This window comes from Octodon degus, unplaced genomic scaffold, assembly GCF_000260255.1.
Source record: "Octodon degus isolate 3935 unplaced genomic scaffold, OctDeg1.0 scaffold00105, whole genome shotgun sequence".
NCBI lineage: Eukaryota > Metazoa > Chordata > Mammalia > Rodentia > Octodontidae > Octodon > Octodon degus.
Window position 1 is genome coordinate 1,822,333 of NW_004524681.1, and position 25,555 is coordinate 1,847,887.

Here is a 25,555-nt window from a genome sequence, read left to right on the forward strand (position 1 = left end):
TGTCATTGTCAGCCATGTGGATGAGTCACGGCCATTGCTTGACCAGTTTGCTCTCTGTGAAAGCCTGAGAGAATGTTTTCTCTCCATGTGACTCTCCCCAGGCACACTATACATCATTGATCACATTGCTCTGTGGCCCCATAATCTCCTTGATTAGAAAATTTGGAGCACAACTGAGTTACCTGATTACAATACAGGTTCTCCTGTGTCCCGACTCTTCACTGACCTTGAAAGGCTAGGGCCAAAATGTTGACTGACCTTGCAGCCCTTCCTTTTCTCCAATTTTGTTCTGCTAACTTAGGTTGTTAACCCTCCAGAAGAGAAGCTTATTAGTAACCTGCAATGTATGTAGTTTGGTTTACCCTGTCTAAATATCAAACATCTTTGGCATATCATGAAACAGGTATTTTTCCATCAAATATTGATATGTTGAACTTTAAGTCCTTACAGAATATGAAGGAGAAATAATTTTAAAAAAGTAGAAATAAGTATTTACATATTTTACAAAGAAATTTAAAAATCTAACCATGTATAGCATTGTAACAGGACAGACCTGTGATATTTTTTTATTCGTCTTTTTTTTCATTTATTACCTTTTTTTAAAAAGAAAAAAATAAAAATAAATAAATAAAACCTTTACTTGAGAGACATTATGGCAATAATTGGTATGTCATGACAAGAAGAGCATATTTAGAAGACCAGGATGGCAGGCACTCCAAGCGTGGCCCCTCTATTACACATCACCATCCTCAGTGCAGCCGCCTGGCTCACGGGCACCAGCATATACAGTTAGTCAGGGTGAGCGTCTCACCAGCCAACCGCTAGTCTCAAAAACCTGCTGATGTCCCCCAGGATCACTGCCCCACCCATCTCCTGCGTACAAATGCATGGCTTTGCCCCTGTCTGTCATTGTTTCCCAGCTTTTCTCCTTGCTAAGTGGAACTCTTAATTTTTCTTCTTTGATTGCTACTTATGGTAAGCACTTTGCATATTTTAATTTGAATATTGTTCGTTGCGAATTGCTACTGATGTTCTTTAAATGTTTTCCAGTGGTGTGGCACTTTGCTACTGACTTGAAAGTCATTTGTCAATAGTTAGGTAATCTTTGTATTGTCTTATTGGTAGAAAAAAGATGCTTTTTATATTTCCCCATTTTTATTTACAATTTTAATCAATTTTAAAACTTTTATGATTATGAAATAAATTTCTCACCATACAAATTTCAGACAAATCAATAAACAACCTCTTAAATACAGACAAAGACTGTGTGTGCGCGTGTTTGCGTACGTGCGTGCACTATATATGTGTCAGTATTCTAAAACATCCTTTATTTAAGCACACCTATAATTTTACAGGAGCATTTTTTTGCCATACAGACATTGTTTTTAGCAGCTAACAGATTACATTATCATTTAAAAATACGTGCCTGCTGTGTCATTGTATTATGTGAACTGTTGGTGCGGCGCGGGCTCCACTGACGCCGTGCAGCAGTCTCGCCTGTACGCTTCGGGAGGGGCAGTGTGGGAAACGTCTCCACAGGCAGAGCTTGGGCGCACAGTGCCTGTCCCTGTGGTGTCCGTGACGAGAACGGACAGTGGTGTGAGGGGACAGGGCATTCAGGGAGGCCTCCGGGGAGCAGGTTGTAAGTGAATTCTGGGAACCTGGTGCTCCTGTCTTCAAGATAAAATCAAATGTGAGTCTCCCAGTGAGGGCTCTGTTCTGTCTTTGATCTGACATTGGCTAACAATTGGATTATTTCTATTTATTTAAAATTTTAGCAGGTTAGGAAGAACCAGCATGTTAAAATGCTTCCTAAGTGCTTGGGGCGCTCTCACTGCTGGCCTCATTGTCGTCACCTTTGCCTCTTATGTCCCTGTGCCTGTGGCGGGAAGGTGTAGCTGTGGCAGGGGACGTGAAGCCGCTGCTGTCCTCTCCGGGTGTCTAGATCAGGCTGGCCATGGGGGGCAAAACTGGGGAAAAGCCAGGATTTCAAAGAACATTAATATATTCAATATTTAATTTAGAAAGAAATTTCAGTAGGTAAGACAGGTTGATAGGTCTTGACTTTAGTTATGTGTAAATCTTCCTTTTTAAGCCCACTGAGGTTATGGAGCCTTTCAGGGAGCAGCGTAATAAAACAAGAATTCTGATGCGTGGCTGTTTTTCCTCCGCAGGCTGTGGCTGCCAGCTCCTCCCCAAGGCCCTTTAACCTCTTGCCCGTGAAAACGAGATGGAGCCATGTTGGCTTCCACGTTCTTCTGTTTGATCTGGAGACCCTCACAGAGCGTTTGCTACCCGCTGCCCCGGGCGATGCTGACCCCACCGGCTCCTTCCACGGCAGGGACCTGCTGCGGAGAGCCCGGAGCACGGTGGGCAAGAGGGCGGTGCCCACACGGAGGAGCAGAGCCGCCTGGGGGCCTGCCAGCCCCGAGCTCCCCAGTGTGGGCCTGGCCCAAGGCGACAGCGCTGCCACAGTCCTGGAGGAAAGTGATGGTGTTAAATGGCAGAAGAAGAGGAAGAGCTCCAAAAGGACACCTCCTCAGCTGTCTGGCAGAGTGAATGCCAGCCTCACTCTGGACACGGCCAAGCTGTTCCTGTCTTGCCTCCTGCCCTGGGGCGTGGACAGGGAATTAGACAGCCTCTGCGTCAGGCACCTCAACATCTCCAGGCTGCAGGGCCCAGTGTCTCTAGGACTGGCCTCCAACGAGGACCACTTCTCGCTGATGCTGCCTGGCGGGGATCTGTGCAGCACGGGATTGAAGGCAGAATACTCGGGGGTGAATTTATTTTCCAGAAAAGTTTTGGACTTGTCAAATAAATACACAGCCACTCTGCCAAGCCACTTAGGAATATCCAGAGGGCTAGAAAATGATTGTGATAGTTGGCAAGAGTCAAATACCATCACTTACTTATTGAGCAGACTGTTTTTAGTGACTAAGTTAGTTAACATGCCTTTAGAATTGGCCTGTAAAGTTGACAGGTAAGACACCAAAAGACTTGGACTGTTCCATCTGGGGGCATTATGTGCTCTGTTCAGCTTCCTACCCTTCCCTTTTTCCTTCCTTCCTTCCTTCCTTCCTTCCTTCCTTCCTTCCTTCCTATGGAGATACATATGCAGCAACTTCTTCAGTTCAAAATACATTTAAGAAAATCTTCCCATTAATTTGTTAGAGTTGGTGGATAATTTAGCCTCGCATTCATATGTTTTAAGATTCATATGTTCAGTAAATATTCATTGTTATCATAATATATACCAGTCACAGCGCTAGACAGGTAGAGTCACTAGACAGAAATTCTCATGGGTACATTGAGTATTGGCCCCTGTCCCGTGGCCAGTGAGACTTCAGCTCCATTTTATACTTGGCATGAATTGTGAACAAAAATAATAAATTCTTATAATCCATAGCTCAGACATTATCAGGAGGGAAGTGTTTCCAAGTTCTTCGTGTCCTACTTCATGTGGTAGAGACTCTCCATAGTACATTGTGGAAAGTAGTTTAGTTTTAATGGGAGCTGCTGTTGCTCGAATGCTTAAGGTTTGCTGTTCGCTGCGTAATACGTGGTACATTTATTTAGCATGCACGGCAAAGCCGGGTGTAGGTCTCATTGTTTTGCTTAGTGTACAAATGAGAACTTGAACCTTCAGAGAGCACAGAAGCCAAGGTGAACCCAGCCCCTGAGGCCGATCCAGGAGTGGTCCATTCTGACCCCAGAGCCGGGGAAGTGGGGACACAGCTCCGTGTGGTTGCTGCTCCCCTGAAATGTCTCACATAGTTTTCTGTAGCCTGATGCTAAGAGTTGAACTCACTAAGTGCTTATTAACAAGCCAAGTCCCCAGCAGTGGCTGACGGAAGACATATTTTAGCAATTACGCTTTGGGTAGCAACTCACCCAAAGGTAAAAATGCTGCTCAAAAAAACCCTAAAATAGGAAAGGGAAACAGTGGCAGCACAAATAAGCAGTGTAGGCGATGGCAGCAAAGAGAACATCAGGATGGGCTGACCCCGACAGGAAGCCTGTGTCAGTATGAGTGGCCCAGGGTGCAGTGGGGATCGATGGCCTTGACCCTCCCGGGGCCAATGAGACTTCAGCTCCAAAGCCCGTGCCGGGGGACCGGGCAGACTGAGCCACTGCCCGTGGGCAGCCTGCGGCCCTCAGAGGTCCACTGGGACTGTGGGACTCAGTGTCACCTTCTGTCTGTTACGTTGCTCCTCGGTTACACAGATTTTAATTTTCAGTTTGTAGGCTCTAATAGAAAACAGACTGATAGATTTCTATGATTCAAATATGCATTTGTAATTTTTTTCCTTTATATTTTCTTTTGTTCATTTTAAGGGCTTAATTCTATTTCATAAATTATTTCAGATAGGCTTTAAAAAAAATACAAAACCAACCTGTGTTCCTGTTGTTAAGAAAAGCATACAGTATCAAAGTAAGATGAAACAAAGCTGTTACCCTGCAGTCTAGCCTGGGACCACTCCCTGTGTTGTCACACTGGCTCTGTGACAGGGAAGTCACTTGGCCTCACCTTCCTTATTTACAAAATAACCTGGGGGTGTGGGTGTAGGATTTCTCCCAGTTCTAAGCCTTGGGTTGCTAGCAGTTTCTCTTCCTATCATGGTGCATGGAACCCTCCTGAGATGAGCCCACCTGAGACTGGTTATGTCTGCCCCAGTTCACCCTATACAGGACAAACAGCTCATGTGGGTCCCTGCCTGGGGCACGTGGTGCTCAGCACGCCTTCCCTTGAGGAGCCTTTACCTTGTCGCCAGGCATGAGTTAGTTCTTTCAAAATCTCTGTTAGAACCAACGGGTGGCACCTGGCATTTGAGGTGAGGGTCTGCCTGTCTAAAGCGCTCGCTCCAAATCGGAGCCACAGTTCGAGCCCTGTTTTTTAAAAAGAAAACTCAAAAGAGTATCAGACATGTCATACCAAATTCTGCCAACGAAGGGCTGAGCCACTGCCTCTTACTGGGTGGCAGGGGCTGAGAAGTCACTGTAGGCATGGTGGTAGGACCGGAAGTGGAGGCCTCTGAGAGGTCCTGGGGGAACGTGGGCACTCCAGAAGCCTGATGTGCTGGAAGTCAGGGGTCACAGGGATACCTGGAAAGTGAGGATTTGCAAGTCAACTGAGAATAAGATTTTAGGTGGAGCAAGTTGGGAACTGAGATTCAGGAAAGAGGGTAATGTGGGAAATACTGCCAGAGCACCCACCTTCATTTTCCAGCTTAAGAGGGCTGGGCACCCATATCTTTAATTTATGTTCTCAAGGTAATTTTCATACTTTTAGTTAATCTCCTTTAAATCTTTTCCAACAGATCCTTCAAGGTGGAATCTATACATAAAGTGAAGAGTCCTGTAAATGATATTTTGCCTATTTCAAGCTTCTATAGTCACTTAAGAAATGGTAAGGAATTTGTACATGCATGTGATCTGATTTATTTTGACCTATGAAAAAATTAATATTAATACTTGTATAATGATAGCAATTAAAATAATATCAAGTAAAACATATATTTCATGATAGGATGTTTTTTAAGTGCCCAAATATCTGAAACTTCAACTAAAGAAGTAGATTACATTAAGAGCATATGAAGCTTATTACAGTTTGTTTCCCCACTGTCTTTACTGTCAAGCCGTGGATGCTGTGTGAGGTCGTTGCCTGCTGTGCCAGAAGGCTGCTTTTCTGTGTAGCAGCCTTAAGCTCTCAGTAAGGACCTCGTGCTGAGCCTTGCTCTCCGCACCCATGGCCACACCTGTCCCTGCCTGCTCTGCCCAGCCGCTGGCCTCCGGCAGGTGACACTACTCCAGCTGCTCACACTGAAACCGGGGTTGTCACGTCTTGCCTTCTCTTCCAGTTCACCCCACACCCAGCCACCTAGGGACCATGCGGGTCCCCCTTAAGCATGGGGCACCTCCTGCCTCCCAGGTGGGCCTGCAGCACCTCGGATCCCTGCCTGGACACTTGGCAGGGCTTGGGCTCCTCCCACACACTCCCACCCATGCAGCAGAGTGCTGCGTTAGGAACTAAGTCACATCCTCATTTTGTGCCTACCACTGCCGCAGGCTCTTCCCTCCAGACCTGGAGCCACAGGATGTGGCCTGTGGGACCTGCTGCTCTCCAGGGGCTAGACTCGCCGCTCCTTCTGGAGCAGCAGGACTGGCAGCGTGGTGACCTCATGCCCTCTTCCTCTGCCCTACAGCCTCTCTTCACATCCTCGTCCTCCAAGGTCTCTCAAGCTCTGAAGCCCCCACTGCTCGCTCGTGCTGTCCCTTAGTGCGCTCTTCTCCCAGGCCCTTTCCATCCCTCATAAATACCTGTTACTCCCTTCTGTCATCTCTCTCTTCCTGCTGAGCTACAGGCTCCATGGGGCTCTGTTTTCAGCAGTTTTAGTCAGTTCCTAGGGCCATACCTAGAAGGGATGACATCCACAATCCTTGGCTTGGTGTGTGAATAACAGATGAGTGAAATGAACTCAAGGCTGTGCAGTGAATACACAGTGCGAGGCAGGAGCACGCAGCATGCTGAGGCCTGAGGTCTGCTCATGCCCAGTACTTAGGTACCCTGGGTGGCTTTAGCCCCTTCCCAAGTACCTCGTACCGCGATGTAAAGGAGAAGGGTCCGAGCTTGAGATGGATGCAGTGCAGAGCATGGCCTGGTTAGTGGGGTGCACTGAGGCCCCGGAAGAACGATTGGAGAGAGGCCTGTGATGTCTCCGAGCGGGAGCTTGTGGACAGCTCTTGGTGGTGCTGCCCAGTGTGAGAGACCACGCGCCGGGCTGTACTCCACTGAGGCCGAGGAGCCCTGCAGTGCAGCCAAGGACCTGGGCCCCTCAGGCCTGGGGACTCGCGCATGGCACGCTCCTGCCGCAGGGGCCATGCTCCCACCTGAGCCCATCCTGACGCTCTCCTCGGCCGCCTTCCATGGGTCACTCCTCACGTTGGGGCTGACATGGTGCTCCTCCTGTGTGGGTTCCTCTGGTGTTGTCTTCTCCTTGCATGTGCATGTGGTGGGGTTATTTGCTGAATTGCTGCTTTTTCATAACAGTAGGAGAGGAGTTAGAATATGAGGTTGCCATAGACATGTCTGCAGAGATGTAGAATTGATTTCCCTGGCCAGAAGCCCGCCGGTCCTCTGACTTCCCGCAGAAGCGCCCAGTAATAGCCTCCTTGCTAGGCTGCCTTCATAGCACTTCACGTGCCGAGAAAGACTAGGCAGACGTGAATTTGTGTTGGATTTTGCTAATTGGTAGGTGGGAGGTAAAGGAACAGGAAGGACTCACTCATGGTAGTATTTCCTAAGTGCACATCCCGCGGCGTGCGCAAGTACTGACCTGGGTGTGCTTTTCCGAAGCTGCAAGTGCATGTGATTGGGCGCAAACTTTGTCAGTGTAATTGTTTAAGTTTCTTGACGCTGGCTGCAGTGAAAATCACCTGTGACACTTGGACAGAAGACGCATGCCTGCCACCCTCACCCCTTAACCACATCCAAACCCAGAAGCCAGCTCCGGGGCCTGGTCCTGCGCTGTGAAGGCTGGCCTCCCACTGGTGTGATGTGCAGTGAGTGGGCCGAGGGGATCCTGGCCCCGTCAGCTTGCGCATCGGAGATGTGAACATGTTGTTTGTTCCAGGCAGGACCGGCTCTCCGCCTCCCGAACGCGACCTTTCGCTGGTGAAGCTGATCTCCTGTTGGCGAGACCAGTCTGTGCAGGTACGGCTCGTTCATGCCTTGAAAGTTGCAGGCAGTTCCTTGGTGCCCGGGCTCCTTGGAACCCTCCCCTGGGGTACACGTGAGCATGCTTCTGGTCCGCAGGTGGGCTCCCCAGGCTCCTGGTGAGGGCCAGATGCGGGGACAGGAATGGGCAGACATGAGTTGTCACAGGCGTCAGTTCCTGGGGTGATGGCTCATGCCATAGCTGGCGGCTTCTTGCCAGTAAGGGTTTCAGTTGAAGATGGAGTTGACTTTTTTCATTTCAAAATGTGCCCAGATGTGGATGTCTCTTTGCTTGGGAACTTGTTTATGTGAAATCAGAAAACATTTTTTCCATCCTGAGAATTCTCAGTCTGGGAGCTGATTTTTTGTTTGTTTGTTTGTTTGTTTGTTTTTAATCTTTTTATCATTTGTTTATTTGGTACAGGGTCTCACTATGTAGCTCAGACTCGTAGTGATCCTCCTGTCTCAGCCTCCCCTGCACTGGGTTACAAGCGTGTACCACCACGCCCCGTTCTGGGGCTGGCATAGCATGCAGTACTGGGGATCAAACCCTGGTCCTTGCACGTGCCAAGCAGGCGCTTAGGCCACCAAGCTCTCTCCCTAGTCCCTGGGAGCTGATTGGGAGAGTGGATTTCTTCAGGTCTGAGTTCTCCTTTCTGTAAAGCTTCTTTGGTTCTAGAGCCTGCTGTAGCTTCACGCTTGGCACAGTAAGCACCTCTCACTAAGTACCCTTTCAGAGAATTTTACTCTGTTTCATGAGCTTGGTGAATATCACACTTGTAAGACAGCAGCAGTCACTCCAAACATAGGTGCCTATTCTTGGTTACAGGAAAACAAAGGTAAGTTGACAGCCTAAGACCAAAGTTGCCCAGTTGGGATGACAGTAGGGTGTTGTCCCCATGGCCTGCCAGTTTCTCCATGGGCTTGGCTCTGCTGCTGCAGCCTCCTCCTCTCCTCATTCCTCCAGCCTGTTCTCGCCCTGCTGTGGCCTCCTCAGCTTTCTTTGTGTTTCTGAAACAAACGGAACTCCTTTCCTTCAGTCTTGCTGTGCTCTCAGGATTGAGTTTGCCACCTGCATTTCCATCCAGGTCCTTGCCCTGCATCTGCTTTCTGGCCACTCTGCCCCTAGGCATTCCCTGCTGTCCCCACTCGCTCTTTCTGTCTTCTCCATGTTGTGTCACCTTACCGAGGGCAGGACCTTGTTGGTCTCACTGATCCCCACACCGATGGCCTATGAACCAGGTGTGACAGCAGCCTGCCAGGAAGCATTGGATGGATGAATGAATGGATGAATGGATGAATGGATGGATGGATGGATGGATGGATGGATGGATGAATGGATGGATGGATGGATGGATGGATGGATGGATGGATGGCTAAAAGATACTCTCTGACTCACCAGCAGATTGGCAGTGACCTCCAAAGGGTTTACTTTTAAAGGTGAGATTTTCCTCCCCACAGTAGCTGAAGAATTTCTCAAGTGGGAAAAATTCCTTAAGAAAAAGGACTCAACAAAATCCAGAGGTCTTTTGTAGGTCACTTAACTTTCAGCTGCATTTTGATGTGGTTTGGGCATGTTTGGACTAATGGACCTTTAAGGGTCTTTGATTCAATGACCGCATCTAAAATGCTGGCAACAGAAGAGACATTAGCAGAGCACTTACTAACCACACAGGGACCCTCTCGTCTTGACCAGCACCCTGTGTGTGATGCGTGATGCTGGACAGTAGGCTTCACTCATTGTTGGCTTTTTAAAAGTCTTCCTCATATATAGAGTAGGAGAGAGACTTTCCAAATTCCTCAAGAGCAGCAGAGATTCTTGTAAGTATTTGCTTAAATGCCTCAATAACTAGGCCTAAGGTTTTTTTGTTTCTTTTGTTTCTTTCCCTGGTAATGGGACCTGAATGCAGGTCTTCCCATTAAACCACATCCTCAGCCCTTTGCATATTTCATTTTGAGACAGAGTCTAGCTAAGTCTGTGTTGTTCAGGCTGGCGGGAGCCTGCAGTCCTCCTGCCTCAGCCTCCCAGAGTTCTGGGATCTCAGATCTGTTCCACCACACCTGTCTAGCTCTAAATTTTTTTTTCTCTGAAATTCTTCCTAACACTAAAACCATTGATACTAATTCTCACTGAACAAAATTTATCTGCTGTATTTATCTGTTAGAAAGATGTAAGCATGGACAATGAAAAACAATCAATATATTATACTTGCCACACTTTGCATGCTTAGCATACACAGGTTAGCATGCTTCGAGTGCCTTCTGCTGACAGCTGCCGTGACAGGACTCTCCCCCGCTCGCCGTGTGCCCTTCGCTTTGACCCCTGCTTCCGTGCCGCCTGCGCCCGAAGCGCTTACTACGCTTCACGGTTGAGTGTGCACAACTTAGTGTGCACTTGCACGTGTTGTGACTGAGGGTCCTACTTGTTAGGAGGAACTTATTTTATCCCATTGTTGTTGTTACTTAGTTTTTGATGGCTCATTGATTAATAATCAGTCATGATAACTACAAGGAAGTCAACAGTTAAAAAAAGTCAAGTCATGACATGTAAATTTCATAATTAAAAATATTAAATGAAATTGCATAAATCTTTGTATTTACATCGTTACAGGAGATCATATCTTGGGGCAAGGGAAGCCACATTCCTGGGGAGCATGTGGTCCAGGGTCCAGGCCCTTGATTGATAAGGGTGGGCGGAGCATGCTCTGTACAGCCGACGGCCTGGCCCCTCGGGCCAGGGCTGCTTTCTAGGGGAGGACTGAGGTTCCAGAGGGGCTTGGACTCCTCAGAAGTGGCCTGGCGTCAGGGCTCAGACGCCTGTGCCCTGTCTGTCCATGCCACTGACCTGTTCTTCCTTGTAGAGCGAGGCCCTAGACACCGCAGGATGCTGGGAGCCAGTGCTCAGCGGTGTATCTTGTGGAAGACCTAAAGTCCTTTCCTTAACCTTCTGTGTTGAAAGTAGTTTAAAGTCTGTGTTTTCAGCCAAATAATGCTGTAGAAGTGGACCTATTTTGAGGTACTTACCTTGTCTTTAAAAATGCTGCTTCACCTTCTGATGACGATGCGAGTAGCTTAGTTGGAAGAGGAGGGACTCTTCCAGGACACCACACGTGCGTAACAGTTTGGTCCTGAGATTACTGCCCATGTCCCAGCTGTTTTGGAGGCTGCTTCGAGCAGAATAGAAAAACATAATTTCTGGAAAGCCAGTTCAAACCAGATGCTGAACTGTGGGTTTCTTACAAGTGTGCTAAGCATTTGTAGTCACCTTATAAACACTGCAACTCATTTTAAAACCAAAACAACTTTGCAGGTAACTGAAGCAATCCAAGCTGTCCTGCTGGCTGAAGTGGAGCAGCACTTGAAGACTCTGAGGAAGGCACCGGCAGACAGTTGTCATGTGTGCCTGGGACAAAGAGACAGCAGGGACCAGGTGCGGCCCACCGCCGAGGTGGGCCAGGTGGAGGACCTGCAGCCAGAGTCGCTCCGGAGCGCTTCGCCTGTGTACCGTGAGTACGCGCTATCGCGCCGCTGCCGTTCTGTGCTAACCTTTCCTCTTCCTGTGATCGCAAAACTTAAGAACTTCTGAGTTTGCTCTAATCATAGTTATTTCCTAGAGCCCACATTTATGTTCCTCATTGTAGTGCTTTGAAGATAAGTGATAAGAAGTAAAGTCAAAACTCTCAGGACTGGCTCGAGTGAGGTGGATTCTGGGGGACCGAGCCATCACGCGCCCTGTGTTTGCTTTCATTCTGTGCCTCGATAGCAGCCATGTGCTAATTTTGCTTCTCTGCGGATAAGAAATGTCATGGAGAAAGTAGAGCTGGTTTTATAAGTGGGTCATTTGATTTTTATAAATTCATAATAATAGTAATTTCATTTATAGTTAACAGGTGAATCTAAATTTATGTTGGGAAGTGTTATCTGAGTTTTACAGCTTACTAACCATGACTTAAACAGAAAATTAGACACAGCAAAAAATGAATTACAAATTTAATTTTCAATTTAATAAGCATTTGGTGAATATATTAAATGAGTACATTAAAAAAATTGCAAATGTGCATGTTATGTACATATATATCTCCTTCTAATTCTCAAAAGAGATTTCAAGGGCTGGGGAGAGAGCTCAGTAGAATAAGCACTTGCCTGGCAAGTGCAGGGTCCTGAGTTCAATCCCCGGTACTGCAAAAAAAAAAAAAAAGAAAGAAATTTCACTGTATTTATTTGGAAGTAAAGAAAATGTTGCTAAATTTAAAATGTTAGAACTTAGAATAGGTATCAGATATCATTCCTTTTTGTGTTGTGTTGTGTTTGTGTGTCTGAGACAGGGTCTTACTATGCAGTTTAGTCTGGAAGTCACGTTGTGTCTCCTGCCCCAGCTCAGAGGTGCTGGGATTGCAGGTGTGTGGCACCACTCCCAGCTCCCTGTTTATAAAATTGCTGATGGGCGAGTGTTTGGATATGGAGGACGACCTGGGCGAAGGCGGGTCTGTGGCTCTTGGGCCAAGCCGAGGGGTCGTCAGGCCCTCGGTTAGAGGGCAGCCTTTGCGGAGGTGAGCCTCGGCCATCTGACGCGCTGCGCTGGAGGAGCTCCTTTCCCTGTCTCCTTGCTGTGGCCACATTCTGCCTGCACTGCAGGTGCAGATTCTGGGTGTGCTGTCCAGGACGCCTGGCCAGCCCTGCGGTCACGTGACTCCTTGCTGCCTGCTTGCTCCTGGGCACCTGCTGTGGTGGAACCAAGCGTGACCGTGACCAAAGATGTTGGGACTTAGGGTTTGCTTTGTCTGCCTTCTGATCCAGTAGGTAGGAGCCTTTCTTTGCCTGTGGTTAAAGAAAATTCTGGTTAATTTGTGATAGGAATTGGAACACTAAAGTATAAAACTCCTATATAGTGGATGAAATATAAAACATTTTATTTTAAGAACTAAAGTTATTCACAATATATTGAATATATATTTTCTGAAGAATTATTATTTTCAGCAAGTATTGACTGAAATTGCAATTAAATGGGAAACACATAGCAGGCTTTGAAGAGAGGGTGGTCCACATAATACTATTAAATGGATATGGCCCTTTTTCTCTTTGGGAAAAGATTTATTGTATATGTGAGCTATTCAGAACTTGCCATATTACAGGACAAAGTTTTAGACTTTTGTTGTTTCAGTGAAGTACGCTACATGGTGATATTTTAAAAACAAAAACAAAAAGCTGTGTTTTTTTTATTTGAAATGTCCAGATTTAAGGAGATGACATAGGGGCTATTTGCTGGTGTGATAATGCCTCACATTTCAAAGGCAGCTTCACTGAGCCCAGCGTCCCTCGGCGTGCATCATCCTGGAGTGCGCTCTGAGGTTAGGGTGCCTGTGGTCCCCTTGTACCACCCTGTTTGTCTTCTGTGAGCTTCCTTCTCCCCTGCTTTATTCCTAATTTCATTTATATGGTTTTTGCTTGGTTCATTGGTGCCACTGGGAATTGAACGCAGGGCCTTCATGTTGAACTGCATCTCCAGCCTGCTTTTATTTTTTTATTTTGAGTCAGGGCCTCACGAAGTCACTCAGTTGCCCAGGCCAGGCTGGAACTTGTGTGTCTTCCACCACAGTGTCCTGGAGTGCTGGGTTACAGATGTGCCTGACCACACCTGGCGGGTGATGCATCGTATTTGTGAATCCACTGGAAAGTGGAAGGCAGCTTTGCTGTGAGTGGAAACTTCTTTTATGCTAGAGTTGAGTGTGTTTGGTTTATTAGCATTATGATAACGTGGCAATAATTGGGAGGAAAAAGTCATAACGGCACTGCTGGGCTCTTAATCTGTCCTCCCACACGTGAGGTGCTGTTGCATGCCATCTCTCCTTTGCCCATAGTGCTCACCTAACTGATGTGAAACCTGAGTGTGTCCACAGGCAGGCCGCTTCCTGGCTTTGTCGTTGTTGAGACAAATGAAGGAGAACAAAGGTCCCCTGGTGGTGAGGGGTTTGTCCCAAGAAATGACCAGGGTCAGGTTTCGTTGGCTCTGCTGGATACAAAGCGCCGTGCACATTAAGACAAGCAGTTAAAATAAATGTTAAAAACTTGAGCCCATCCCTGGGCCACCCTGAGCGCTGCTGGCCGCGTGCGCATTACTGTGCAGGCTTCCTGTTAATGCGGCAGGAGCAGGGTGGGCTGGCGGAGATGTCTCTTCTGTGGCTGCAGAGCCCAGCACAGGGCAGCAGACCCGGGTGCTCCCGGAGCGCTGCCCTCTCCTCCAGGAAGCCGTGTACTCTGACTTGGCAGCAGGAGGGAAACTTGCGCTAAATCAGATTGATCTAAAAATTGAATAATTTATTGAGTGGTTTTCTTAGATTTTTATTCCTCTCTCATAAATCATACTTTCTATTACCAGAGAAAGTGCAGAGCATTCAATCTTTGCCATCTTGCCCTCACAATAAAGAAAATCACAGGCTTTCTGGAGCATTTGTAGAAAAGCTGGAAATCCAGTGGAGTGAGAGCTGCACACCGGCCAGTGTCAGCTCAGCCCCTGCGTCTTGTTTGCTCAGAGCTGTCACGTACAACGTTGCACAGCACGTGCTTTCTTTAAGGTCTTGATGTTTGTGTACTGGTGTTTTATGTGAGAGTGGTGGGTTTTGTGTGAGCTTGCATTTTCACAGTAAGTACATTGATTTTGTCCTACAATCTTTTTAATAAGAATGTGTGCAATTAATATGCACATTTAAGGTCAAGATGTATTGCTTTAAAAACAGCAGTGGCTTCTATTATTAAAATGCATTTGAACATTATTTTTCTCTAATTTTGGAATGGTATTTAGATCAGTTCCAACAAGTAGTCTCAATTCTGCCATCAGTTGAACGAGTTGACATAGAAAGGAGTACTTTGTGAGTACAACTATCACCGCAGAATATTGGCTGAATTTAAATTCCACCCTAAACTGTGGCTGTGAAAAGAAGGATAAGATAATGGAGCTCTCAACTCATCTGTGTTCAACGGTCATATTCAGAGATTTACCTGGAAAAATAAGTAACAAAATATGCTTTTTATTTAAATAAAAGCATGCACTTTTTGTAAACCAGAAAGGAATCTTGTGTTCGACAAAGTGTCTCGACGGTCCTGGCTGGCAGGACCAGCTGGGGCTGGCTTCCTCTGCCCAGGGCGCTGTAGCTGGCTCTCACAGGAGGCCACTCCTTGCCTCTTCTTGTCGATAGTCAGCCCCAACTCAGCTGCCCACTCCCAGGCTTCCAGAGGGGCGGTGAGTGCCGTCCTGCCCCCAGTTCCTCCTGTAAGGTACCTCGGTCCACACCACTGTGGAATCGGTCTGCACTGTACTAGCACATGTGCCAGGGCCGTACAGGGTACACAGCCGACACCAGAAGTGGCTGAGGAGGCCTCTGTCACCTGATAGGTACCACCATGCTTGTGGCAGGAGTAGTCACACGGGCTGTACCCCACGTACTTGGCTTTCTGTACTCTCCAGCCTGAACCGCTGCTGTGTGGTCCATGGGGAAGCAGGTCTCTCTGATGGGCGCCCTGAGCACTGCACCCAGACTCGCTCACATAGCCCACGCTGTGGAGTCCGTCTGGAAACAAGCTCAGCGTTGCCTGGCAAGTCAGGAGCCAAAGGTGCTGCTCAAGGGAGGCTACTTCCTCTCCTGAGAAAGGTGTCTTATGACAGGTATCCAGCTGAGTTCCAGTAATGCACAGACCTCAACAAAGGAAGGTAAAAACAGGCCCAAACAAGGTAATGGGACACCCAAAGGTTTCAACTCTGCTAACAGATTGCAAAATATCAGAGTAGTCAAAAGTGGTAGTAGAAAAATCAAAATAATGATTTTTAAAATCTTCAGTGACATCCAAGAGACAAACGATGAGTAGTTAAGTGAAATTAGGAGTAAAATGTAGTATATGAATGAGAAATTCAGGAGTAGATACTTCAAAAAAGAACCTTGAAAATACAGAGCTTAGTAAGCCACCAAAAAAACATTTAGTTAAAATCATCAACAAAAGGCTAGGTCAAGTGTTATAAAGAATATCAGAACATGAAGGTAAGACTTTCAAATATCACTTTCAGACAAAAGCAGCAACAACAAAGGAAAGAAAATCAACTATTCAAGATTTTTGAATACCATTAGATGATTAAGATTTCAGTGACATATCTGAACATGAGGAAATAAAGATTAAGGACCTAGAAACATACTCAGTGAAGTAATAGCAGAAAACATCCCTAATCGTGGAGAAAGGTATGGACATCCAGGTATGTAGGAAGCTAAGCAGACAGGACCAGAAAAGATTCTCACTGCAAACATGTGCAAGGGAGAGAACATACAGAATTTTTAAATCTGTTAGAGAAAAGCACTGACTCACATTTAAGGAAAACGTTTTAGTCTAACATTTCTCATCCAAGCCCCACAGGCCAGGAATATATGACATGATGTATTATGAATCTGGAAGAAAAACTATCATTATCCAAGACTTCTGTACCCAGCAAGGCTATCCTTCAGAAACAAAGACCTTCTAAGAAGTGCAGAAATGGAGGAAATTCATGCTTACCAGATCAGCCTTACATACTATAGAAATGATCCCTGAAAGTATAGCCTTCAGATCAGCCTTACAAAAGAGACTTAAGAGAGTCCTCTCTATCCAGAAATGGAAGATAAATAACATTATGATAGTATGTGAAAGTATAACTCCCACAAGAAAACTAGATACCTAAATAGAGAACCTGACATTATTTATATGTCAGCTATAAAACCATGAAAATGAATAAAAGTACAAGAATCAAGCATTATTCAGAACAACTAGAAAAATTAAAAATGGCATAGATCTGTACTTTCAATAATAACTGAATATAAGTGAAGTTAATTTTCCCAAGTAAAGGACACTGACTAGCACAATGAATTTAAAAGAAAGACCCAACAATACCCTGCCTATGAAATTGACTTCATCAATAGAAACACTACAAACTGAGAGTGAAAGGATGAAAGATTTTATTCCAAGCAAGTGAAACCCCAGCACAAGCAGAAGTAGCTTTACAGATACCTGAAAAAATACTGTTGAAACCACAAAGATTGTCAAAGAATGTCACTATGTAATGCTCAAGGGAGCAATTCGTGACGAAGATATGGTGGTTATAAATCTGTATACACTACTGTCAGCCCACAGAGTTTTATAAAACACAAACTCGTAGACCTTAAGGAAGAGACAGCCTCCAGTACAGTTTCAATAGGATTTCAGTAGCTCACTCTCACCCGTGAATGTACCACCTACACCAAAGGGGAAAAGAAGAAACAAACGAGGAAGCGTTGGGAGCACGCTTTGCTGTAGGTGGACTTAGTAGGCACTTACAGAACGTTCGTCAAACTGTAGAAGAATACATTCTCTTTATCAGCTTTTGGAAGTTTCTGTAGAGTGCCCCCCATATTAGGCCATAATAAAAATCCTAATACATTTTATTAAAAAAATTTTTTTAATGTATTTAGTACAGAGTCTACAGGGTCTCACTATGTAGATCGCACTCATAGTGATCCTCCTGTTTTCAGCCTCCCAAGTGCTGGGATTATAAATGCGCAACACCACGTCCAGTCTCAATCCCTGTCTCAGCGCATCCTGGGGGCGGGGCCAGCACGGCAAGCCCGGGATTGAACCCTGGTCCCTGCATCTGCCTAAGCAGGTACTTTAATCTGCTGAGCTACCTGGCAGGCCCTACATTTTAAAAACTTGAATTCATATCCTGTTTTACTTTTGGAGACAAAGAAATGAAACTTAATGTTAACAAGGAAAGGTTTAGAAACTCCAAATTCACAGACACTGAACACAATGTTTTGCATTTTTATGATTTACTGGAATGTAATATTATATAAATACAAATTTAGGTGTCCATTAAAAATTGATTTCAGGGATGGGAAGATAGCTCAGTGATCTAAGTGGCTGCCTGGCAAGTACAGGAAGCTGAGTGCAATTCCTGGCACCACACGCTGTGCCAGTCCTATGTGGCACCAGCCTCCAAAACTGGGCGTGGTAGTGCATGCCGGTAAGCCCAGTACTGGGGAGGCTGAAACAGGAGGATCACTGTGAGTCCAGCCTGCATAATGAGACCCTGTACCAAATACATACAATTAAAAAAAATTTCTCTAAAAATTGATTTGAGTCTCATAATCTGAAACTTACTCAGTTCTTCAGCTATATGATGCATCACTTTACTTGAGTCATTATGAAAGTCAGAATTTAAAGTTAAGTATTTTTCAGTGCAAATGAAAATAGATATATGACAATCAAAGCCTGTGGGATACATAAAAAGATGTACTAAGAGATAATAGCAATAGCTACCTGCATTACAGAAAAGTAGAAAAGTGTCAAATAAATGCCTTAATAATTCAACTGAAGGGTATAGAAAACCAAAGTGAAACCAAATTTGAAATTAATGGAAGGAAAGAAATAAGGACAGAGCACAAGTAAATGAAATAGAGACTAAGAAACTGTACAGAAAGTCAATGAAACCAGGAGCTGATTCTTCGAAAAGAAACAAAGTTGACAAATTTTTAGTAAGAGAGTAAGAAGTGAAAAGGGAGATGCTACAATTGATACCCCAGAACAGCAGTGTCACTAGGTGTCATTTTGACAGCTATATGCTAACCCTAGAAGAAGTGAACGCATTTCTGGACACAGATGACATGCCAAGGGAAGCTGAAAGGGTATAAAAAAACTTGACGAGACCAGTAATGAGTGACAAGATTGAGTTAGTACCACCTCAACGAAGAAAAGCCCAGAATCAGATGGCCTTACTGGTGAATTTCACCAAACCTTAAATGAAAAGCAAACACAAATGCTTCTCCTTTGCTCCACAGAACTGAAGGACACGGAATGCTTCCTACACAGTGTACAGCAAGCAGTTCTGTTACTGAAACCTGACAGGGACCAACAAAAACAGAAGTCTGCAGGCCAGTGTTCCCGATGAGCATAGATGCAGGACCCCTTAGCAAAATGCCAGCAGCCGGGCTGCAGGGTTTTAAAGAGGTCACAACCCTGATCAACTAGACTGTGTCCCAGAGGTGTGCAAATCAAAAAGAATTACACATCATATTCATATGATGACGGGTGTAAATCACGATCATCTTAGTAGATGCAGAAAAAATTGGTAAAATTTAATATCCTTCCATGACATAAGCCATGAACAAATTAGGCATAAAAAGACCATTCCTTGACATACCAGAGGTGGTTTCTGACCAACTCATGGCCATTATCAGAGTAAAGGAGGAAAGCTGGACGCGCTTCCGCTGGGATCAGGAAGACGACGCGAGTGTCCACTCAGCTTTTCTTCATGTACTGCTAGATGTTTCTGGCAGAGCAGTTAGGCGTAGAAGGAGAAGGCACATAAATGGGAAAGGAGGAAGTCGTGTGACTGGCGTGGGGAGAATGCAATTCCACACGTGGAAAAGGTCAGTCTCTCCAGAGGTGATTTTTCAGAATAAAGCAGCAGGATACACAGTCAGCATATAAAAAATCAGTACCTTTTCTGTACACATGATACATTTCTGAGAAAAAAACTGGGAAAATAATAGCTACAAAAACCAAAACCTAGGAATAAATACAACTAAGGAAATTAAAGATTTTTATAATAAAAATGATGAAACAGTGGTGAGAGAAATTAAAGAAGACACAAAAGGACACCCCACATTCAGTGATTGGGGAGTTAACGTTGTATGTCCATAATGCCCAAGGCATTTCCAGATTCACTGTACTCTCCACTGGAATACTGGTGACATTCTCACAGAACCAAGAGAGAAACCATCCTGTAATTCATCGGGAAGTGCCGAAGGCCCAGCAGGAGAAGCAGTCCTGAGCAAAGCAGCAGAGCAGGCGGCGTCACTGCAGGTCGTAGTGCGTGGCCCCACGTGTCGGCAGCTCCTTTAGGCCAGTGGGACAGGATTGGGAAGCCGAGATAGACGCACGCATCCACAGCCAGCTGATTGCCGTCGAGGTGCTGAACGGGCAGCCTCCTCCACAGGTCGTGCTGGGAAAGCCGGCGTCAACCCGCAGAAGGCTGGGACTCCACCTGGCTCCACTCCATGCAGAGTCAGTGTACCACAGGCCGGAGGGCTTCACTAAGACCTAAAGTTCTAGCGCTACTCGAAGAAAACCTAGGGGAGAAGACCTCAAGATCTCATTACTGGCAGTGGGTTTCTAGGTAAGGCCAAAAAAAGTAAAAGTAATAGCTGACGAATGATTTCATCAAAATAAAAAGGTTCTGTACAGTAAACAAGAGTTGCTGCCTCTTCACCTAATAGAGGGGTAATATCCAGAATATGTGGCAAACTCAAAAACTTAGCAAAAAGCCTGTGCAATCCAGTGACTAAATGGGCAAATGACGAGACAGACATTTCCAGTGGCCTGGAGCATGCATAGGGCTGCTACGGAAACGACCTGGAGGCGCCTGCCCAAGTGCTAAGTAGGACCTGCGGTCCGCTTCCCTCACCCGCCGCGGACCCCGGAAAGGAAATGCTGTCGTCAGCGCAGAAAGGCCCTGGGTGCCCGTGCGCGTCTGTGCCGGGTGCGTCGGCCGGCCGCAGCCGCTTCCCACTGCAAGCTCCCGAGGTTCGCCCTCGCTGCCCGCGCCCTTGCCGGACTACTCACACCCAGACTGCGGCCTCGCCTCTGCGCAGGCGGGGGTGTGACGTGCCCAAGGACACAGGGAGTGAAATGCTGCCCTTTGCTGCGAGTGGGGGGAACCGGAGGACGCGGGGCTGAGGACATCTTGTGAGCACTGGGCCCGGGTGAGCGCTGCGTCTGCTCTCATCTGTGTGAGAACGAAGGGAACAGCAATGGACCTGACCAAGAGCATGGGTCAGAACCGTGATGAGGGAGGTCCAGAGAGGGTGCTCAGTGGGGGGGGGGGCACCCGCGTGGACGCAGAGAAATGATCCTGAGCTCGTGTCCGTGGACGGAGGCAGTGGGGAACCCTGCACTGCAAGTGGGCCTGTGTTAGTGAAAAGGGCAGAAAGTGGACTACACACGCCACTTATCCCGACCCCAAAGGACAGGGAGCCCAGACTCTTCTCTAGGGTAGGAATTACCCAGGTGGCCCGGGCCCAGGATCCAAATCACCGTGTGGCATTGCCCCCGTCTCCCACAACCCCCTACTTGTTTACTTAGTTTACTGCAGGCCTGCTGGTGGCAGTGCAGACGCCTGTGCCACCAGGCTGGGGGCCGGAGGAAGCCAGCCTGAGACACTGGGCGAGACAACAGGGAAAAGCCTCCCCACATCTAGCCGGGCACAGATGCCCCTGCCTGGTGTCTGCAGAGCTTGAGTGGCCCTGAGAATCGCCTCCAGCGCAGCCCCGTGACCGGAGACTGCCGTTAGAATATAGGTTCATAGATGCATACATTTTAGGGGTTACAGGTAGAGTTTTAGTGTTTGCTTCTGCAGCACTTATACTTTTAAAAAAAGAAAACAGAGTGTTGCTCCTGGGAAGCCCAGGGAAAATAGAAGTGCCAGGGAGTAAAGGCTAGGAGTGTGAACTACTTAGCATATACCTGTTATTGCAGAAGAGGAGCACAGAGGGTGCAGGAAGAAGAGAGGACATCTCAAACTTCATTTGTGCTGGTGCATTGGAGAAAGCCAGAATATTCGTGTGTTGGATAATTTCTGTCTGATAAGCAAATGTGTCATTTCGCTCCTAGCATATGTCACGTGCTGTTTGAAAGCACTGCTGTCACTGGGTTTGGTGTACAGATGACCTGTCTTACTTTCCACACCTCACAAAGTTGGGGGACAAAGCCGTCACTTCCTTTCACCCCTCTCTACTCCACCAGTCCAGGCCCCACTGTATCATCTTACAGCTCGTATTGCTGGAGAAAGACCGATAGAGTTCACCGTCCTTTCTCCAGAGGCCGTTTCATTTTTCAGGGAGATTGAGATGGATGAGTCTCCTCTTGGCATATGCGGAACCAGAGTGTTTCATTGTCTTTTCCTGTGCAGAGTCGGGGGCCACCCTGTCTAAGCAGTGCTGAGACCACGGCGTTGAGGGAGAGAGCTGAATATATCCTTGGTAACAGTTATGCAAGCTCCACGTTATTGATTATTGTCTACAGACCCATTTAAATTTATTGACAAAGAAAAAGTGATCCAGATTCAGTCGCTGCAATCAATGCGGTGTGCACCATTGTTCTCCCGCGCCGTGCCTGGCCTCCTGACACAGTCCTTCCAGGACAGGGCCTGGCCCATTCGTCTTCTCTCCTCCCGTCACCTCTGACGGCCTTCCCCTCAGTGCCGGTAATGAGCATTTATTGAGTGTGTGGGTGAATAGTGGACGGTGGATGGTGTGTTGGGAAGCCGCAGCCCAGCCCTCATTAGCGAGAAGAGGTTGCCACTCTTCCATACCACCTGGCTCCTGAGTGTGCCCGAGTGTGACTCTCGAGGCCGCTGCCCGAGGGTCCCGCAGTGTGTACACAGCAGACTCCCAGGAAGTTGCACGGCACTCGCAAGTGAGCCTTCTGCCACCTTGGCAGCCTCCCTCTCTGTGTCTCCCAACGCGACGCTGTCCTGCTCTGCTTTCACCCAGTGCCGCGAGCCCATACCTCCCTCGGCGCCTGCCCCTCTCCTTCCATTCTCCTAGGATTCAGGAACTGCAGCCCAGGTGCCTTGTCCCATGTTTGGGTTCCTGTTCAGCATCCTGGCTCACCTGCCTCCTGTGCCCTACTGCTTAGCAAGAGGCGTTTTGAAACTACACAGTGGTTCCCAGGCTGATGGGGATGGCGGACTGCAGAGCTCGGCTGGGAAGGCAGGCTGCAGCAGCGAGGTCGCCAGCCTTCCCAGGGGAGCCAGGTGTGCGTAGCGCAGGGACAGCGGGGCACTCTTTCCAGCAGCAACCACGTCTCTCTCTACAGCCACATGCAAAGCGCGTTGGCGAATGTTTTGCCCACTAGGCCAACTGAGGGAAGAGTCGTCTTGACTGCACGTTTCATAGTTAATGTATAGAAGGAGCAAAGCTTCCTTGTTTGTAGTTTAACTTATTCAGTTATTTTATGAAATAAAACATAACGAGCCTAAGTTTAATAATTTAGTGGAAAAACATAGATGCCAGTCTGCCAGTGCTGTGTCAGCCTGGGAACCATTTGTGTAACTTCAGAACATCTCTGGCTAAGCAGTTACTCCGTCGAAGCCTCCGAGTTGCGCACGGGGTTCTGACTGCATCACTTTGTACATTCCTCACACACCCTTCAAAAGTGGCGGCTGTGGGCACGCTGGGTCCTGTTCACCTTTCTCAGGCAGGAGCGGCTGATGCGCTCAGAACTCCCTGTGCCAAAGGCTGGGCCCGAGCTCACCATGGGCGCCAGGCAGACTAGCTGTGTGATGGGCTCACTGGGCTGTGTCACAAATGACTGGCAAATGGCAGTGACTGGCCCATGTGCCCGTGTGTGTCAGAGAACTCTGGTTCCACAGCAGCAGCGGAGAGGTGCTGAGGAGCTTGCTAGCAGTCAGCAGCTAGGGAGAGAGTGGAGGCCACTCTTTGGGGTGCTGGTTAGTCCAGGGCTATCTTTCCAATTCATCTGTTTAATTCAAGAGCAGTTTATCAATCTAGAGACCCACCAGGAAAAATCAGTGCCGACTGGTATTTGAAGGCAAGGGACAGGGCACAGTACCCATTTTTAAGCCCCCAAGAAGAGGCTACCAGGAATAAAGATAGGTAGAAGAAATAATTGTTCCTACTCTTTTAACTGTCTCTGCTGCACTGGCCCTTTGTACATCCGTGTGGGAACCCTGGGCTTAGCAGGCCTCCTCCCCCTGGGGCGCAGGGTGACAGTGCTCCTTGGCACTGAGTGGACGTGGGGCCAGAGGCTCTGCGGACATTCTCCAGCCTCTTGGGTTTCTCTTCCTCAGAAGGAAATTGCTCTTGAAATTTTAGAAAATGACGTTACCCTAGTTCTCAGTGCCAGCCAGTATTTTGTAGCCAAATCCTATGTGAAACTCATAAGCAATACAACATGTCTGCACACATCATTTATATATTCCTTGAAGGAAAAAGTAAGTAGTAAATAATTTATGGAAACTGTTACGTGTAAGAGACTGGATATGACTTCTGAAGACACCGAAGTGCCACCGAGGCTTTCAGTGCTCAGACCGCACAGCGACTGACAGAGTGCTGCACGTGTGCGGTGGCTGCCGGGGACATCGCTGTTCAACGTGGATTGTCCTGCTAAGGTCCTGGCTCTCAGCAGCAAGCCAGCCCACTGCTCGACTGCGGGCTAGCGACTTACAGCACGCTTAGGTGTAGTAAGCCTTCCCAGATTCCTGTGTGTACAAGAGCTAATCAGAATGCAGTGCATGGAAAGTTTATTGCAGAAAAAGGGACACACTGCCGTGCATTTTCCCCAGAATCCTCTCCCTCACGTCAGGCCCTTGCCCCAGGGTTCTGGCCACTTTCTGAACTAGATCTAGAAGTCCTTCCTGAATGTCTTTAAAACTGTGACTGAAAAAGAGAGAGCCAGGTTCCTGAGCACAGACCCTGGGTCCTTTCCCTTCGTGGCTGATTTGGTGTCACGTGACTTGTGGCTGTTCTGCAGTCATTTCAAAAGTGACTGTTTTGAAAAGATTTGGAATATTGGGCAGCCAAAACAGCACAACTGAAGCTACTAGGGAAAGGGGACTTTTAGAACTGTTGCAGGAAGCGGCAAGGACGGTGGGTTAAGTGTGTTGGAAGTGCATGTGTGGGGGTGTTTTAAGGGCAAGTTAAAGGCAACACGTCTTTTACTGTAATGCCCCATTTTTCTGTCACACCACACATATTACACAGGTTCTGGGCTTGGAAAATTATAATCATGCACTCCCTTCTGTGAATGCCAAGGTCATATTTGGAAGCTGTATGGGACAGCTCAGGAGTTACTCATGCCGGGGTCTTTCCTGAGCTGGACAGGAGCTCTGGCATCTCTGCTGCTTTCCTGAGGTGCCCTGGGCCTCACAGGAAAAGGCCTGTGGGTTTTGCTGCCTCCACACCAGCGGTTCCCAAGGTCCCCCCAGAGGGCAGCAGTACCAGGTAGGGCAGAGAATGTCTTGGGGCCTCTGGTTCCTGGGAGGTGGAAGCAAACCAGGACCCCCAACCCCTCCAGCCCCTTTCTTGGCTCTGTCATGTTTGGTCCTCGCCTGGTCTGGCCTCTAGCATGGCACTGCCCAGCGGTGGGAACAGGCTGACTGTACTTCTGTCTGCTTTGTCAGAAAAAGGGTTTCCGGTCCGCCCATTTACCTCAGCTCTTTGTCCTCAGAACCTAGCTTGGAGGTTGGTGGAGGCATTCACAAGACACTGTTTGTTGACTGACTAAATGAAGATTGGATATTACCGCACTACAGAGCCCTAGCCAAAAAGATGATGAATCAGTGTCCAGAATTCACATCTTAAATTATGCTTTTTACTATATGGAATGAGCATGGTACATCTTTGAATTTAAAAATAAGGTGAGATGTTTCCTGATCTGCAAATTAGAAAAGAATAATGGACAGAGACATACAGATAGGCATCCTTACAGCCCAACAGCCCATTAGCACTTAAGGTATATTAAAGCATTTTTTGAGAATTCAAAGTGTTATGAATATTGACATCTATGAGCTACGTCCCTGCACACCTCTGTGGCAGAGGAGGGAATTACCTGTGTGGATGGTTTCCTGCCAGTTCGTCCATTCACACACCCATCCGGCCATTCACTCGTCTTCCTCTTAGGAGTATGTTTGGGCCTCTCTCTGCTCCATACTCAAACCTGGGATGAACATGATTTGACCTCTGTTTCCAAAAGGCAGGAGTTGTAAACACTTGGATTCACAGTGCATGTGAGAGTTACACACAAAGTGGTGACCCGAGGTGCTCTACT

At 47.2% G+C, this 25,555-nt stretch overlaps 1 protein-coding gene across 5 annotated transcripts in view; it reads left to right on the forward strand.

Moving 5' to 3' along the window:
• The window catches only part of Wdr72 (WD repeat domain 72), a 188,367-nt gene that overhangs the window by 97,700 nt on the left and 65,112 nt on the right, over positions 1 to 25,555 (forward strand). For all 5 annotated transcript variants that reach the window (XM_023724077.1, XM_004639044.2, XM_023724078.1 and 2 more), the window contains exons 15-18: positions 2,175 to 2,980; positions 5,319 to 5,407; positions 7,632 to 7,711; positions 11,025 to 11,220. In XM_023724077.1, the coding sequence (XP_023579845.1) occupies positions 2,175 to 2,980; positions 5,319 to 5,407; positions 7,632 to 7,711; positions 11,025 to 11,220 (1,171 nt within the window). The remainder of the gene's footprint in view (positions 1 to 2,174; positions 2,981 to 5,318; positions 5,408 to 7,631; positions 7,712 to 11,024; positions 11,221 to 25,555) is intronic.